The following is a 17,867-nucleotide window of genomic DNA, read 5'->3' on the forward strand; positions in this document are numbered from 1 at the left end:
ACATTATACTTCATATTTTACTGACTCCCTGCTGGTTAACAGACAATCATAAACAGAAAAGGCCACACACATAATCTCATTGAACAATGGAAAATTCTGCATAATTCAGGAGATGGCTACAAGACCTAAAATAATACCACTCCTCTGCCCCAAATGACGAAAGTTATAACTTACAGCAGGACCGGCGGGGCCAGCGCTGCCATCACTTCCACGAGCACCCTACAGGAGAAAAATATGAGAATTAACTTCTGACACAGGATTAAAGAATACCTACTGAAAAGGCACAGTAAATATGACTTATGGTAAGTAAAATATACAGATATGAAGTCACTTACAGTGGTTCCAGAAGGACCTACTCTTCCTCTTTCACCGGGGAGGCCACGAGCACCCTGGAAGAATACATTTAATTAGTTATTTTGTACATGTGTGGCACAACATTCACTGAGCAAGACATGACTTCAGTTTTGCCTCCATCACTGTATTAACATCCTTCAGAGGAATAGGTTTCAGATTTTAATTCTGATCAGGCAAAAAATGTCATTCCAGTTAAACATGCACTGTTATATTAGGATGACTGACTTTAACAAAATTGACCACAGTGATTGGCAAGCATTAAAAGAGTTAGCTGAGAAATATCTTACAGATTTAGTAATTTTCTACATTGTGAACAATAGCAAATACTCACAGCTTGTCCTGGGCTACCATTTTCACCATGGGCGCCAGGTTCACCCTATTAACAATAAAAATTGTTCATCAGTTAGGCCTAAATTACATTTCTAATGGACTGTTCAATGGCCCTACAGAGATTGTAAGGGCCTGATCTTACTCTTACTGATCTCAGTGGGAATCACCCCCCTTCTCCCTTTTTTTTGCCTTAGATCAAGATTACAAATGTTGGGTCAGCCCACTCCATCTAATGGCCAGAAGTAAGCCATTCCCCCGCTGCCTTGTATCTTGAGGCAAGTGATCAGAGATATGTATGGGAGTCAGCCAACTAAACACACCTTTCTCTGTCCTTTGACCACTAGATGTTGCCCTGGATGCTGTCCCATAGGTGAATACATCACTGTGCTAGAGCACTAATATTTTGTTCTGTAGAAGGATTATGAAGCTACAATATAGTTTTGCAAGAACTGTTGCAATGTAATTTGAGAACAAATAAATTTTGCTGGTTGACAGTGTAACATATATTTGTATGCAGTGATACCATATGATGTATTTGGTTTGTGACAATAAAAAGGTATAAATAGGTATAATGTGTAGCAGAGCTAAAATTCCCTAAATAGTGGCTCATTTAGCCTTATGAATCAGTGGTATAATTTGCACTCTATATGTCATGGATTCATGTAAATTAGTCCCTGGGAATATATCTGTTCTCCCTGAATCATGGGTCCTGCAAAGAAGTGAAAAGGCCAGATTTAACCCTCATATAACTTCCCTGTAATCAGCACAGATACACCATTAGTGAATTTGGCTTAATCTGTTTCCAGACATTATGTGTTAATAATTGCTCTCTCATTCATTTCACTTTTTGTCTGATTTTCCCCTACAAGTCTTTAACAGAAATTTTGATAGCCTAATAGCTTGCCATTAAAGAAGTCAGCAATCAGATCGCATGCTGCACAGAGAGATGAGAATTCTGTACTATAATCAACAGCATTTATTACCAAGCCCCCAGAAAAAAGTGACAAAAGGAATTTTGTGTGAAATTTGTGGGTTGCTGATTTAATAACTGTCAAAATCCAACCTCTAGTGTGAAATAAGCAGAAGCATGCCACCTCCCAATTGGTTGTTTCTATGAACATTGCTATGAAGGACTGAAATGAAAAGGAAGGAAAAGTATGAAGGAAAGAAAGAATGACTAGATGGGGAACCTAATAAGTTGTTAAAAATATCTATGTGATTCTGCATTTCTCTGCCATGTTTAAATTCAGTTTTGCAAGGCTGCTCTTTAAATCTGTTGCTAAAGTGTGGCACTGTGAAGAAAAAAGCTCAGAAAGACCAACTCAATCTAAATTAGAGCAACATCACTAACCGTCAATGTTCTAACAGAAGGCAGCACCACAATACCTGGCTAAGCAACAACATTTTTCAGGAAGGGGAGAGATTTTCATTGTAATGGACTTACAGCAACCAATTGCCAAGTTCTTGTGTGGGGCTTAGGGTGTAGGGGCAGGAGAATCATGATTTTTTTTAATCATGCTGGAAAGCTAATCATTAGGGGTCCAGTCCTGCAGCTCTTACTCAGTAGAACTACTCTCATGAGTAACAGATCAAGGCCCCAGGCATGATCTCTCTTGTTAAGAAATGGTATGTGTTTCTGTTACATGGGTCAACTGATGTTGGAATTATTTCATCCTGAGAAATGTTTAGGTGACAATATAGGAGAGGAATTGGAGATAATAGCATGTGTATTTTGCTGGAAGAAGTTGTAAGTGCCCTATGTTTTAAAAGCCATTATTCTGATTTAGTTTTTACCTTGACACCTGGAGCACCGGCTTGTCCCCTTTGACCATCCAGACCGTTGTGTCCCTATATTGGATAAAAATCGTTGTTAAAATGTATCTTGTTGCAAATCTTTATTCATGCCTACAAACTGTCATTCACATGTGGAAGGTTCATCTTTCCACTATCCCTCAATGCTAATCATATGGTTGTTTTCTCTTCCATTTTGTTATATCATGGACACACTCAAGGGTTTAATAAGACTCATTTTGCTAGTCCATATATTTACAATATCTCTCACATACATTAATCTGTGAAAGATTTATGGGGTCTTGAATATCCTGAGATATTTTCAGACTTGACCACATAGGTAAGAAATATGCTCACCCTAATTCCTTTAAAGCCGGGCAGACCAGGAGTTCCAGGGAAACCACGAGCACCCTTAAAGGAAACAGAAGGAGAGTGAAGGACTGTCTCTCACATTAGCAATTATAGCTAAAGAGAAAAATGATAACTTTCACAAAATATACTCATGTATTGACCAGATTACTAAATTAGGAAAAAGCTTTTAGCTATAGGCTGGGAGCCTGAACCTGTGAAATACTCAGCATTGTCAATTTCCATCCTTCACAGGGTCAGGCCCTTAACTACTAAGCAAAATTAACAATAAGCAGCCAATTGCCAAGTTCATCTGTGGGATGCATAGGGTGTAGATCATAGCTGTTGTTAGGACATCAAATATGCTCTATACTAGTGTTGTCTTCTACACTAAAGGATCTATTCTCCTCTTTCTGTGCAATTCCCTCCCCCCATCAAAAAAAAATTAATACGAGCCCCTAAACGTTTCTGATACACAGACTCTCTAGCTCCATACATAAGAATATACATACAGAAGAATCCCTTAGGGTATGGAATGGCAGCAGAATAGCAGAGTAGTCCATTCAGGCCAGTATTACTAGTCTGCTAATATATTCCTTTTCCTAAATGTCCCCAGGTTTTATCAACTACGAGACAATTATTCTGTTTAATATATGATAGGTGATTTCTCACCTGAGAACCAGGAACGCCCCTCTCACCAGGTCTTCCAGCTTTTCCAGGGTGACCCTAAAAAGTGACAGAAAAGAAAACTAGTTGTGTAACTAAGGAAATGGAACCACTTTTTAAAAATCAGTGGAGGTTATCTTAAATACATGGATGCTACATTTGCTTTAATTTCACTTTTCCTGTATTTTTGAGGCTTGAAGTCACATATGGAAAGATTTAACATTTGTCTTTTTTACATTATGTTTGCAAAATGCAACATGATTTCTATAAAATCAATGGTTTGGGGAGTTGTGGTTTATTTTTTGGTGTGTGTTTTACACTTTCGAGTAATTGGCACCAGAACACCTAGGGGTGCCATTTAAATAAGATTAGTTTAATTTAGAGATTTTAATCAGGAACATCTGACTCTAATGAAGATGAATGGTGTTTAATAACTACTTACATCTTCACCAGACTTTCCAGGAAGACCAGCTGGACCACGGGCACCAACGGGACCCTATAAAAAAAGTACAAGGATTATGTGAAGTTGGACAATTGAAGTGAGACTGCTCAGTTGCTTTGATGTTCAATTTGAATTAGAGATGGGCCTGACATGGGACCCTGGTTCTGAGTCCTTCCATCCCAAGTTTTGTGGAAGCCAGTTGACTTTAGACTTGTGGAAGTCTGAGCCTCACTGCTCAGGCCTATCTCTGTGACAGGAACAAAAAGAAACAACAAATTCAAATACCCCTGGACATGCACATAAACAAAAAATTCAGAGTTCAGATCCACTTCAAATTAACAGTAAGGGGGAGAAAAATCTACTTACTGTTTGACCAGGTTCACCAGGCTCACCAGCAGGTCCTTGGAAACCTTGAGAACCCTAGAAGAAATAAGTTTTCTTAATATCGTCTTATAGAATAAACTATTCATATTCTATATGCATATACTCCTCCCCACCCCAATGACTGCAATCTGAATACACTTACAGGGGGTCCACTTGTTCCAGGTGGGCCTCTGGGTCCCATTATACCCTAGAAAAAACATATAAAAAACCCGTTAGCATAATAATAATAATACTTGGCTATTATGTAGCATCTTTCATTTGAGGAGAACAAAATATGTTACAAACATTAATTCATTAAGTCTGACAACATTCCCAAAGGGTAGGAAGGGATTATAGCTGCCATTGTGCAATAGTTGAAGCACTGGAGGTTAAAGTGATCTGTCTCAAGCATACAGCTAGTCAAAGGCAGAGCTGGGAACACAACCTAGGAGTTCCTTGACTCTGCTTCGCCTACTAGCTTACCACCAACGCATCCCAGTATATATGGGATATAATGAAACTATTAAAGGCACACTGCCAATGCTGACAAGTCATTAGACTTCCTACTTTCTTTTTGGCTTGTTGGTGAGGATACGATACAAGTGCCCTTGTACACAGTCATTCCTCCTCTTGGCTTGCCTGCACTATTCTTCTGAGCAAACAGACAGTGTGAAAGGATGATGTCACAACTTGCACATCCCCACAGGCATAAACAAACAACAAAAAAGCCATTGTTAGAGAATGTTACATTTTAGGGTCTCTCGACCTTGTCAGTGGCTCTTCAAAGGAAAGGAAGAGATACTGAAAAATGAAAACTGGTATCATGGCAGGACAATAAGAGAAAAAAAAATCTAGATAATAAATGATTATATATGCTACTATTACTATATGCTGCAAAATCCCTGTCAGTGTACTACTTTGGAAAGTGATTCTGTGTATACATTGCATATGTAAGATTTTGCCAGATATAGAGAAATTATTTTTATTTAAATTCTCCACTTTGCATTTTTTTGAACTTCATAAGGCAATCCATAAAGTGTTACTAGTTTATTCTGCTAAACGGATATTATGAACCCAAATTATGTCCTTAAAGAGGATTGTTAATAGACTAGCACACAATCTGTTAACAATTGTTTCATATAGTACAGAGCAAACACAGAAACAAACAAATAAGCCACCCCAACTCATCTATCTAAACTTCTATCATACAAATTCATATTTTATGGGATCGAGAGTGCTTTATGTCATAACTGATATAATTAAGAATTAACAGATTATAATAATCTAAAATACATATTTGGGAACATTTTTAGATATTCTGAGAGCAAGGTGAAAGAATATATAACAGTTTTTCAATACATTAGATTATGTAACATTAGGGTCTCTTAAAAATGTGAACAGTCCTCATTAAAACTAATGAAGGGAACACATGCCTATTGAAAGAAGGGCATTTCCCTATAGGGTCGAGAGAAATCTTAGTAGGTGGTGAGACTGCACAAACTGTATTTTACAATACATGATATGGTTACCAAAATATGTAATAGTTTGGAGTAAAATTCCTGCTATGTGGACTCCCTGCACAAGGCCTGTGGACTACTTGTCTCACTTAAACCCTCAAATAGGGTCTAAGTAGGACTGGAGTGATACATAGGCCTTGCACTGGCTCTCTGCATGAAGGTGAATTCCACCCCCATTTTTTTCCCTATGATTTTTTTCTGTGGCATTTAGAAATAAAGAATAAAATATTTCCTACAAGCAGAATTTGCTAAAATTCAAGATCTAAGAGATTTCTCACTATGAAATCACACAAGTTTTGGATATGATTAAGGAGTCCATTCTTCTTGCCATATGGGTGCATTACTCCTATTCATGCTAACAGAATTTACTCATTCAGTACCTGTAGAATAGTAGTTTCCATTAAAAATGAATCATTTACCCATCGCTACCTCACAATAATATCCTAATCTTAACTTTTTCATGGAGACCACAGTTATTTACTCTCACATGATTGGTTATACACATTATTGGTATGTGGGGGAGGTAGGAGTACAGTAAACATGGGCATGGCTCAGATTCATTTTGAATATGTATAAATTCCATTCTGTCCAATCTTTCAGTGCTTCTGCACTCAAAACTCCCACTGAAGATAAGGAAAGCTTTGAATGCAGATTGATTTTCACTGCAATACGTTTTTATTTAGGGCTGGAACAGAAGAAAAAAGTATTAAATAACAAGCGGGCGTAGGCTCATCTTTCTGCATGTAGCACCATTGGTGTTGCTGGTAGGGGGGTGATTTACTCTATTTGTTCACTCTTGGTGGAAAATTCTTTAGTTAGCACTTTGCAGCAGTGACAGTCACAGGTGAATGAATCCTCATCTACATTTTCTCACTTCCTCTCAGGGACAAAGACAGCCTCCATCTAGCTGTTCAGTTGTAAATTGTTTTATCCCTCTCCAGAGTTGTCACTGAAGCATTACGAGACACCCTGCTATTTGTTTCTCTATACACTGCCAAAGTACAGATACATTTTTATGATCTATTAACAGAGTTCATATATATATGAACAAGTGATACATATTGGTTATGGAGGGAATGAGTGTGACTAATGCTATGACACGCAGGTGTGCCAACATCTTTTTATGAAAGTTTCATATCTAAGCTGTTTTCAGGAATGGAAACACTAATTGATCAGCCTCAGTACTAAACAGTTTAGCTGAACATGCTGGGGACAAATTCTACACTGAATTACAACCATACATCCACTAGTAACTTGAATAGGGGGTTGCACAGCTGTAAAATAGGGCAGAATTTAACTCACTGATTACATTTTAGGTACATTGGCAACACTGCTATGGTGTGTAGTCACTGTTCCTGGAGACAAGCGACAAATTCTACCTTAATTTACACCTCTGACTACAATAGGGTTGCACAGATGTAACTGAAGGCAGAATTTAGCCCATATTCTTCTATCCTCATACACACACAACATGATCCAAATGGAGAAGCAAATATACTTCTAAAATGTCCCTTTCTACAGATTTAGCAGCAGTAGGTAGAAAAGGCTCTCCCTCAGAATGGGCTTTGCCTATATGTTTTTTATCAAAAACAATTTGATCTTTACTCAAATCACTCTGTACTGGGAGATGTATTTTATATGTCTGTTTTGCCTAATTAGTCTTAGATGTGATAAGCATTGAGAGTAAATGACTCACAGAATACAGGGACCAAATTATGCCCTTATTAAACCCGTGCAACCCCAATGAAATCAATGGAGTCATACAGTCATGGGGGCAGAACTTGCTTCCACAAGTTCATTATATCAATGTTGCTGAGATGAATTAGCTGAGGTAGCTCTTACCAGGTCCAGCTTGGCATGACTGAGATTCATTTCACTGTCAACATTCTTCATTCCCAAAACACAATTTTCTTATGTCTCATTATGAGGAAAGGGATAGTGAATAAAACGAAATTACCTAAGATCAGAACATGAGCTTCCCTGACAAAATAAGGGTGGATCCTCAGCTGGTCTATATCAGCATAGCTCCGCTGATGTCAAAGGAACTACAGTGAGATACACCAGCAGAGGGTCTAGATCTAAGAATGTACTGCAAACATTTTCAATTGCCCTACATCAAAAGAGCAGCAAAATCTTTACATTGACTCAGACTCTGATATGATCATCACATACATTTTGAACTATGTTGTCAGTTATGATACATGTAAGATATGTAGTAAGGATGCAAATGAAATATTTAATAAACATATCTATGTAAGTTGTCAAATGAAGGAGAATGTTCGCCTACCATGGGTCCTTGGCCGAAATCAGCTGCTTTAGATGGATCATACTGAGCAGCGAAGTTCTGTAGGAGAGAAAATGTTTGAAATTCATATTACACATAAGAACTTCATTAATACTATCAGGCTTTCAGATCTATTTTATATGCTCAGATTATCTGATTTTTGTTATATTTGCTGGATAATGGTTTATTTTAATTTCCTTAAAATCTATAATAATGGCAACATTTATTGAGTGCATTTGTGTTTATTCAAAAAATTAAATTTTCCTTAGTAATAATTATGCCATTTCACACAACTCTCTCAGCAACATTTATTCAACAGTAGCTGAGAGAGACTGATAACGTGAGTTGAAAGTTCAGAACATAAAACTTACGCCCATTTGAAAGAGGTAAATATTCTTAAATCACCTAAATCATTTTGGACAAGTCTCAATTTGAGACATTATGTACATTTATCATTGCACCAATCAGCTGCACTTAATGTTCCACCCCTTTGAGCCTTCAAGTGAGCTAGGGCTCTGCAGCTTTTCAGAATATCTGAAGTGCCTACATTCTCAAGAAAACTATAGTGGACTTTATTCACTTCCATCAACATGAGCCTTGCAGATTTTTATAGAAGGAGAGGTTTTCCTTACTGAAATCTTTAGAGAGAAAATGCTCTGTCCAACTCTTTAAACCAAGATGAAATAGAAAATATTCCTTTCATGCTTTGGGTTCCTTTTAAATTCCTATTATTTTAACTTAATCTTTTTATTTCAGTTTTATGTCTGCTAAAAGGGAAAAAACAACAAACAACAGACCCCATTTCTTTTTCCAGTGAAGATGAAAGTGGGTTAATCTCCCTGGTGCCCCAGGGATTTACAGTGCCTGCCCATTAACACATCATCTCTAAGACCTTATGCCTCTCATGACGCTAATGTAGGGCACTCAAAGGGTTAAACAGACGAATCACGGCCTTCTGAGAACACGTGAAGCACACATTGTTTCTGCAAGAAGGCTAGAGGTGACACGATCCATTTAAGCTCTGAGACACTAATATTGTTCATACTGAAAAATTCAGAGGGAAGAAAGATGTAGTTTATTTACTAGTAAGTAAGAAAGAAGCTAGGACATACTCTCCAACATTCCCATATATGCAACTTCAACACTGACTGTTAACTTCTAAAAAGCTAGCACAGTCTGAACTTCCATAGCCATGTTGTTTCACCATAACAGTACTTTTACTAGATTTTTATTTTATTTATATTTTATATATTTTATATTATTTCTACACTTGGTTTCAATACTAACGTCCCCTCACCTGAAGCCAACAGCAAAAAGTGCTGTCTTGTTTGCCCATGTGCTTAATCAGTATGGATTTCATTTAGTTAATTCCTGAATAACAAAAATATGTTACGGGTGCACAGATCTGAGATGTTCAGACAAGAAAAAAAAATAGCATTAGGGAATCAAGGCGTTAATTCTCCCCTTCATGCGTGTGCTAAGCACCCTACTGACATTTATATGGGTCCCAAATTCATCATGGGAAATATACCCCTTGAAGAACATTTCAGTGAAATGGAATGAAGAATCCCATCCCATTCCAAGCCCAACAGAATGTTTTATCCTATTCTAAAGAGAAATGCCTTTATTTTCTGATATAGGTATATTTAATCATCAGATGCTACAATGCGTGGATGATCAGTTTCAGTAATGAAAATCTGGATGTCTTACTCCGCCAAGACCTGGAGGACCAGGGGGTCCTGGTGGCCCTGGTGGACCATCTTCACCATCTATGCCGGGTACACCTGGTAGACCCTAGAGTCAAAAAGATGAAAATGAAGTGAATGTTAGGAGTAGTTGAAGAAGACTCTGAACTTGTGAAATCATAAGTAAGAAAGAAGCTAGGACATACTCTCCAACATTCCCATATGTGCAACTTCAGCTGACTGTCAACTTCTGAAAAGTCTGAACTTCCATTGCCATGTTGTTTTACCCTAACAGTACGTTTCCTATGTTTTAGAGCATTGAGGCTCTTTGGAGATTTTATTAGATCCATGCTCTCAAAAGTGGCTGCTAAATTGGGGTGTTCAATTTTGAAGTACTGTCAAATTTTGTACCCACCATTTGCACACACAAGGCCAGATTCTGTCATCCTTATTCACACTAAGTAGCACTAAGGGGATATTCAAAGTGAGTATGGGCAGCAGACACTGGTATAATCACTTGTGCCCAAATGTCACAAATTAAGTCTTCTGCAGGTACAAATAACTGGTCATGCAACAACTGTGGACACAAATGACTGGGTGTACAAAATTGCCCCTGAGAACTGGGGGGAAGTCAGCGGCGGCTCGCTGGGCAGAATCTCAACTGGTGTAAATCAGCATAGCTTCATTACACTCAATGCAACAAGGCCAATTTACTTTGAGCTGTGGATCTGGCCCAATATAGTTACAAATCTGATAACAGAAGCAAAACAGAGTGCTATAAAGATTTTCTGTTCTGTCCCTCTACCGCAATGGATGATACTCTTCATTTGCTATAATTGCTTGAAACTGCATATACACAACCAAACTGTGAGCAAATCCATGCAACCTCGCTACACTGTGCCTTCAGTCACAGGTGTGATTGAGGACAGCATTTAGCTTACTCTGTATTTTGGGCCCAAACCATTCTCCAAATGAAATCAGCGGTAAAACTCCCATCGACTTCAGCTGGAGCAAGATTGGGACCACTGTACACATGCACACACACACAATCTATACATTGTTACAATAGGGAAAATAATTCTTAAATGGATTTAGGTAGAAATAAGTAGTGTAAGGCAAATATACAGCCCCAACTATATGTATTCTTCTTGATGGTTTACAGTGTGGGCTTTAAAGCTTGTAGGTGATCGTTACACAAAATATGCACCATATCATGGCATTTCCATGATATAAAATGATACAAAATCACAGCCATCACTACTGCACCTTGTGAAGATAAAAAATATGCCTCCCAAAGAAACTGCTGTGTGACACCAGAGCAAACCAGAAAAAGAAAATGAATGTAAATAATAGGAGTATGTGAAAGTTGTAATTAGATATGTAACTATCTTCATTTACAGTTACATAAACAAAATCTACCAATGAACACCTCCTTCTCAGTAGACCAGTAGAATATATATTTGCCTACGAAAGTTTTTTCAAGTCATGTATATTTGATTTACAATAAGTGAAAGCTTCTCAGGGCAGACTTTGTCTATTCTGCTTAGTGTTTTACATAGTTTTATCTTTATCCAATGCTTTGAACCAGCTCTGAGTCTGCACCTTTCCATGTCAGCTTTTCTTCTCCACTTTCACGTTACCTACCTCCACTGTGTACAGTTGGAAATTATTCTAAAGACTATTGACCAAAGGTACTAGGCCAAGTTCTGAACTCACACCTGGGCAGAACTTAACTAAGCTGCACAAGTGTCACTCAGGGCAGAATTTGGTCTGCCATGTAGTATACCTTTTTATAAAAGTGTGTACACAAAACTCTCAGAAGTGAATTTATTTCATTACTTGTGCTTTAATGTGGTTGGTTCTTTTCTATTGTTCCTCCAAAGACAATCGTTATAACAAAAATAGTTGAACAACAACTGTGGTTCCCTACCCTTTCTCCTGGTGGCCCTTTGTCTCCTCTGGGACCCTGTAGGAAGAGAAAGAAAACAATGTAATTTGCTGTGCAGTCCTCCATCAAGATATATGAATGCATATAAACAAATTGTATTGCTTAGAATAATCAGTTTGTGAAAGTGTGACAAAACTACTAATATATATGTCACTTGTAGGGAAAAGATCAGTTATATCTATCAAAGTAACTATAACTTATTGAGAAGGAGGAGTAGACTATAACAATATTTTAGTCAGATAAGCACAGAATAGTCTGTGGAAACACATCCATGTAAAGCAGATTTTTGTTTTACTCCACACTGAATAATTAGCACTAACATGTTATTTATTTCTAAAAACAACATGTATTTTCTCTGTCCTTATAGGCATCACTGTTGTGTAAAATGTGTATTTGTCATCAATTGCTTTTTGAAATGTTCTCAAGAATGCTTTCCTAAATATAACTTAGTTCTCTGTGTGCACAATTCTGCTGTCAGGTAAAACAGTGTAAATCCAGAATCTATGTTTACACTGGTGTAAATATAGCCCAACAGCTGTTTTCTTCTTTTTACTGTCTAATAATTTAAGTGCTAAATTGGTCAAGTGTCTGAAAAACAGCTTAAATATGTTTCCTTTCAACCTATATCCAACAAAATGTTAGTTTGCCTGTGAATATTTAATGTTACCAAAATACTTAATCATTAATAAATAATAACAACAATGCTTACCCTCCGCCCTGCAGTTGCCTAAAAGAATGAATTATAACAAAACTGAAATTAATAACAGTTCCATCCCAAATCCTATTAAATTACTATAATGTACAAACACAGAGATTCGGCCTCTTAAATCAAGTTCTATATTTTATAAAAAAAATCTATATCTATATATCTATATAAATGACTATATTTGTGAAATTGCTCTAAAATCTAGGAGGAATTATGTATATAGTACACATTATGTTAGATTATTACTACATACAGCTATCTGTTAAAAACCTACGTATAAAATTGGCTAGTTTATATTTACCACAGCATGCAAACAAGGTATAAATAAAAGCACACCTGAATTCATTCATAATCCTTTTGATGAAATGACATTTATAGAGTTACTTAAGCTTTAAAGTATAATAATCTCCAACCCAAGGGCCATGTATAATATCCAAATGTCACTGCTATGTTATTTCCTCTTTATATTATTTTCACCTACGAAGGCAGTCTCTTAAAAAAGCCCTGCCCATTTGGAAATTGGGGTGGGCACATTTCTAGATAGTCCCTATAGCACTTAATGATCGCTAGCTTTTCCATGATCATCTTGGGAATTAAGGTAAGTGAATGCCAATTCTGAAGAAAAATGGTGCCTAGCTAATTAGTTAAGGGTGAATATTGTATATTGAATGAAATTATACTGACCTCATTTGCTGGAAAAGGAAGGAAAAAGAAGAAAAAATAGATTGTAGGTTACAATATCTTTAAAAAGCTTACATTTCAATGCTTGTAAAATACCCCAACAGTTAATTAATATTATTAAAATATTTACAGTAGCAATTGAGATTTTATGTGGAGAAACAGATTGACTAAGGAAATTAAATACAGACCTACATTTTATATTGTAAGACTTGGATGTACTATGTGGACCTGATCCTGCAGCCCTTTCTCAGGAAAATCTCCCATCAAAATAACGATTGGGCCTAGGGATGGGGGGCGGGGGGAAAGAGGAGGAGAAGGAGAGGAGAGCAAGTCTGTGTGTGTGAGAGAGAGACATAGAGAGGGACAAATCCAGCAACACTGATGCTTGACTGAAAGGAATAATTTTCCATTTTCTTGTAAATGGCTCCAAGCTCATTTTTATGAAGTTGTGGGAGGGGCCTACTTCAACTCACCAATATTTCTGATATGAGAATTCTAAGCACAATGACTACAGATACACTGTATAAGAAAGTAACTAGATTAGCCATTAAATGATAAATAATGTTCGTTATGGACACTTTTGATATTTAGTACTACATAACAAATTGTTCAAAGGGTTCTCACTGCTTTTTAGTGCTTTAAATCCCCAAAATGAAAAATCTATAAAATTGGCATCCGAAGAAGTGGGTATTCACCCACGAAAGCTCATGCTGCAAAACGTCTGTTAGTCTATAAGGTGCCACAGGATTCTTTGCTGCTTCTACAGAACCAGACTAACACGGCTACCCCTCTGATACTATAAAATTATGTTTTTCTCATTTTATTTAATTTTTACAAACTGCAAGCAATTTAGTCAAAAAGTGTCTATTCTGGCTCAAAATTGAGCATGTTAATCTGTACGTTACACTATATTTTGACCACACAGAATTGATATGTTTAAAAATTGGGTTTGCATCTCTTAAATTTTCAGTTTGGCAATTTATTAGGATCAAGACCAATGCCAGTGGTTGGTACAGTTTAACAGAAAGATGACTGGTATAATCCAATATACAGAAAATTGATATGTAAAACATATTACTAAAACATCAACTTGGTGTGCTCCCAAATATGAAACTGAACTCTAAAAATGTAAAATTCTGGGTGTTAAATAATTATTTCAGGATAAATTCTCACCTTATTATGCTTTTGGAAAAGGTCAGATGTTCTTAAATTTAGGGTTGACTGACATAATGGGATTACCCCATGAATCCCCTTTGTTTTTGGAAGGTCTCTTTCTCTCTTAAAACGTTACTGGATTTGCAAAATGTGTTACTATTTCTTCTTACCACCAGAGGGAGAAAAATGTCTCTGTTTAGCCTCAACCAGGGAGTTGCGAGGGTCAAACTGATAATAAGTAGATAAAATTTTAAAAAATAGTGGAAGAGAGGAAGCCAGTATGGTCGTAAAGATACTACAATGATAACTTTTTACATCTTTAGATCCCTTTCTGTGCTCTGGACAATCAGTTATTCGACACTGGTCATCATTGCAAAGTCATTGCTGACTTAATGCTCTTGACAGATCAACCATCTGTCAGAAAGGATGTCATTGAGTAAAAGCATCATCTGTAGAACAAACAGAGTTTGCTTGTGTGTAACATATTGGATATTTTAGGGGAAATTTATGGGAATATTGTGTTCAAAAGCTTACTTATGGCACCCATGTGGCATTTGAAGGAATACAGCTGGCACAGATGTATTTAGCCAGTTAGATCACTTGTCTAGAGATGCTTCCACATGAGCTCTATGCACAGCTCATTTTTATAGAAAGTCATTTAAAGAAACAAGTGTTAGGTGTGCAAATGAATTTCAAACATTGCATTAAAGCAAAGGGACTCTTGAATTTCTCATTCAGTTAAGAGATAAGACTTGTTAAGACCTCTAACGTCTGGTTTGAAAGTTTACCAGAAGGGGTCACTATTCCTGAGCTAAGTGAGCGTGCAAGAGAAGAGCTCAGTGTCTCCATAAGGCAATACTAGGAATATTAGTTCACTTTTACACAAGAGCTCAAGAAAATTTTTTTTTCATATTGTCAGATTTTTTTCCTAACAAAGTGTTTTCTTTCTCTCTCCAAATGTAGGATTTTAACTTTTCTAGAAAACAACCAGCCAACTCCGGAGAGATCTGAACTTTAAAAACTCCTCCTTTTGGGGCTGGAGCTAACCAACCGAGACAGTCTCCATTCTTTCCCAGAGTAAATCCATTCCCACTCCACAGACTTTGAGACGGGGTCCCCTGCACTACTCGTTTCCTCCCTCCAGAGGGCGCCACTTGGGCAGAAGCCAGCAGCAGCAGCCCAAACAAAGATGTACAACGCCCTAACGTTACTGTTCTTGCAAGGAGAGGGTAAGCTGTTGCTTTCCAATCCTCCCCCCCCCATGGACCTTTTAAAAAGTTAGTCCGAAGTGCTACACAAGTATAATTATAGTGCAGCTAGGAGGATTGCTCTGCCTCCTATAAATATTCCCCTGCTAGGAGCTGAAGCATCTGCTCACAAATGAAGACTTTCCATTCTCCTTTGGAAAACAGCCCATCTTCTTTAAGGAGAAAGGGGGGGCTCCTTGGCCTCCTGCCATTCTCAGACAGAAAAAGAGCGGGGTTTTTTGGGGGTGTGTGTGTGTGGCTTTTAAAAAAGTGACAATCCGAACTGGGAGGTCAATCTGCACTGGCTCAATGGCAATGGCATTAGATGCTGGCTGTGTGGCTCCACACTGACAGACCCCCGACCCCCTCCTCACCCTCAAAGGACAAGAAGTCTAGGGAGAGTGGGGAGTCTAGGACACCCCCCCCCCCTCCCAAAAAAGAGAGACCTCCCCACACCGCAAACAAGCTGAAAGCACTTACATTGACATGTTGCTAGGTATGAAGTTACTGCGAGCAGCAACAAAATCCGTGTATCCACAAAGCTGAGCATGTCTAGTTGCTAGACATGCAGACTCCTTGTGTTGCAGAGCCCCTGGTCGGTGGTTAGATATTACCTATGGGACGCAGGCATACAGTCGTGGCGAGTAACTCCAAACTTAGCAGAAACCTGCTGCCCGGGATGCTAAAATAATAAAGCCCCGCTCGGCCGTATTTATACGGCAGGAGGTTCCCTGGGCTGGCGGGTCCCCGAACGCCTCGCAGCCAATGGCGGAGCAGCAGCCCTGGGGGCCCCGCGAGGCTCCCAGGCCGTCACGTGCTCCTTATCTCCGACCTGCCCCGGCAGCTTTGGCAGCAGCTGGGGGGGCTGGAGCGGGGGCGGGGCAGAGGGCTGGGGGGCGGGGGGGGCAAATTGGTTCCATTCTTCGTGAGGACGTGGCCACTTTGAGGCTTTAAAAAGGAAAATCTGACTCGCTGTCTGGTTTGGCGTCCACGCTGGGGCGGGGGGTGCGGGGGGGGGGGGGGGGGGGCTGGGAGCGGCCAACCTGCTCGGGAGCTTTCGAGCTGCCGCCGGGAAGCTGCTTTCAAAGCAGGAGCTGTCCAGGTCCTGCGATACCTCGCGCCCTGCCCGGCTCACGGTGGGTGGGGCAGGGGGAAGCAGCGAGGGCGACAGGGAAGAGCTGGATCGGCCTGGAGCCTGCTGTGGCTTTGCTCCCCGGGATCCCACACTGGAGCAGCACAAGCCGGACGCTCCTACCGACCCCATCAGATCCGGATCCCCATGCGTCCCCGCACTACTGCACCTCAGACCCCTGATCCGCCAGCCCAGCCCCCCTTCAATAAACCACTGGGGTCGGTGCCCTGCTTCCCGCCGCCTGGCACAGGCTGGCAACCAGCCCCAGCAGCACCTCGCCTGCATCTGTTCAAAGCAGAATTCGTTTCCAGATGAGCCAGCTTCTGTCCCAGGCGGTAACGCCAGCCAGGACTCGGGCTTCCAGTGTCTTTTCCTCCCTCGGTTTGTGCAATGGGTTTTGCAGCGGGACAGGCAGGGGCGCTGGGGTTCAGTAACGGGTCCTGCCAAATTCCCACCCCACTGACACTCTCCGTGCCACCCTCGGCCCCACGGAGAGCACGGAGAGGAGTGGGAGTTTGCGTGGGTGCACAGTCTGAGCGGTTACCAAAGAAACAACACAGTCTGAGCAATGGTCCCAGCTGTTCGTTAGCAGCGCCTAGCCAGCAAAATGCAGCTCTTTTAACGTCTTCTGCACTGAGCTGCATAGACGCTAACGCTATTAACAGATTATATACATACATATACATAGTGCTCCATCATTCCTGTCTGTGCCACCTGGTCTCCCCCTCCCTCCCCCCCCACCCCATGTGCCCCCTTTCATCTGGAACAGAAATTTAACTGATCAAAGATGCCACATATTTACGACCCGTTACAATTAAGTGCCCTGAGTCTGGGTCCCGGACACCCCTGCTCCCTCACCTCCTAGTCCCCCCCGTTCCTTTCCACCTCTGCCAGCTTTAGGGCTCTGGCTGGCTCCCAGTGCAACACAGAAGCAGGGCGCGGAACGCTAGGAGATGAGCTTTCCCCAGTCTCTTACAGTGCCAGATTTCCTATGCCATGGCCTCAGCTAGAGGCACTTGGGGTTAAATCTGTCTCCAGCATCAGCATCTCTCGGCTCGCTTGCCTCTTCCCCTGCAGCAGGCGGCCTCGCTCGCTGTGATCTGCGGTGGCTGAAAGGGAAGCTGACGTGGTCGTTCCCAAGTGCCAAGATTGGGTTTCCAACAGCTCAGGTCTGCCTGCCTCCGCTGCCCTGGCCCGAGACAGCTGTAGGTAGCTCAG

At 39.9% G+C, this 17,867-nt stretch overlaps 1 protein-coding gene across 1 annotated transcript in view; it reads right to left on the bottom strand.

Moving 5' to 3' along the window:
- The window catches only part of COL1A2 (collagen type I alpha 2 chain), a 50,723-nt gene extending 34,509 nt beyond the window's left edge, over positions 1-16,214 (bottom strand). The window contains exons 1-15 of the mRNA XM_045004740.1: positions 15,998-16,214; positions 13,119-13,126; positions 12,438-12,455; positions 11,711-11,746; positions 9,806-9,889; positions 8,099-8,155; positions 4,458-4,502; positions 4,298-4,351; positions 3,932-3,985; positions 3,496-3,549; positions 2,833-2,886; positions 2,479-2,532; positions 686-730; positions 336-389; positions 175-219 (exon numbers count right to left, since the gene is read on the bottom strand). Coding sequence (XP_044860675.1) covers positions 175-219; positions 336-389; positions 686-730; positions 2,479-2,532; positions 2,833-2,886; positions 3,496-3,549; positions 3,932-3,985; positions 4,298-4,351; positions 4,458-4,502; positions 8,099-8,155; positions 9,806-9,889; positions 11,711-11,746; positions 12,438-12,455; positions 13,119-13,126; positions 15,998-16,067 — 732 coding nt within the window. The 5' untranslated portion in view covers positions 16,068-16,214. The remainder of the gene's footprint in view (positions 1-174; positions 220-335; positions 390-685; positions 731-2,478; positions 2,533-2,832; positions 2,887-3,495; positions 3,550-3,931; positions 3,986-4,297; positions 4,352-4,457; positions 4,503-8,098; positions 8,156-9,805; positions 9,890-11,710; positions 11,747-12,437; positions 12,456-13,118; positions 13,127-15,997) is intronic.
- Between the last annotated feature and the right edge of the window lie 1,653 nt (positions 16,215-17,867).

This window comes from Mauremys mutica, chromosome 2 (assembly GCF_020497125.1).
Source record: "Mauremys mutica isolate MM-2020 ecotype Southern chromosome 2, ASM2049712v1, whole genome shotgun sequence".
Taxonomy (NCBI): Eukaryota; Metazoa; Chordata; order Testudines; family Geoemydidae; genus Mauremys; species Mauremys mutica.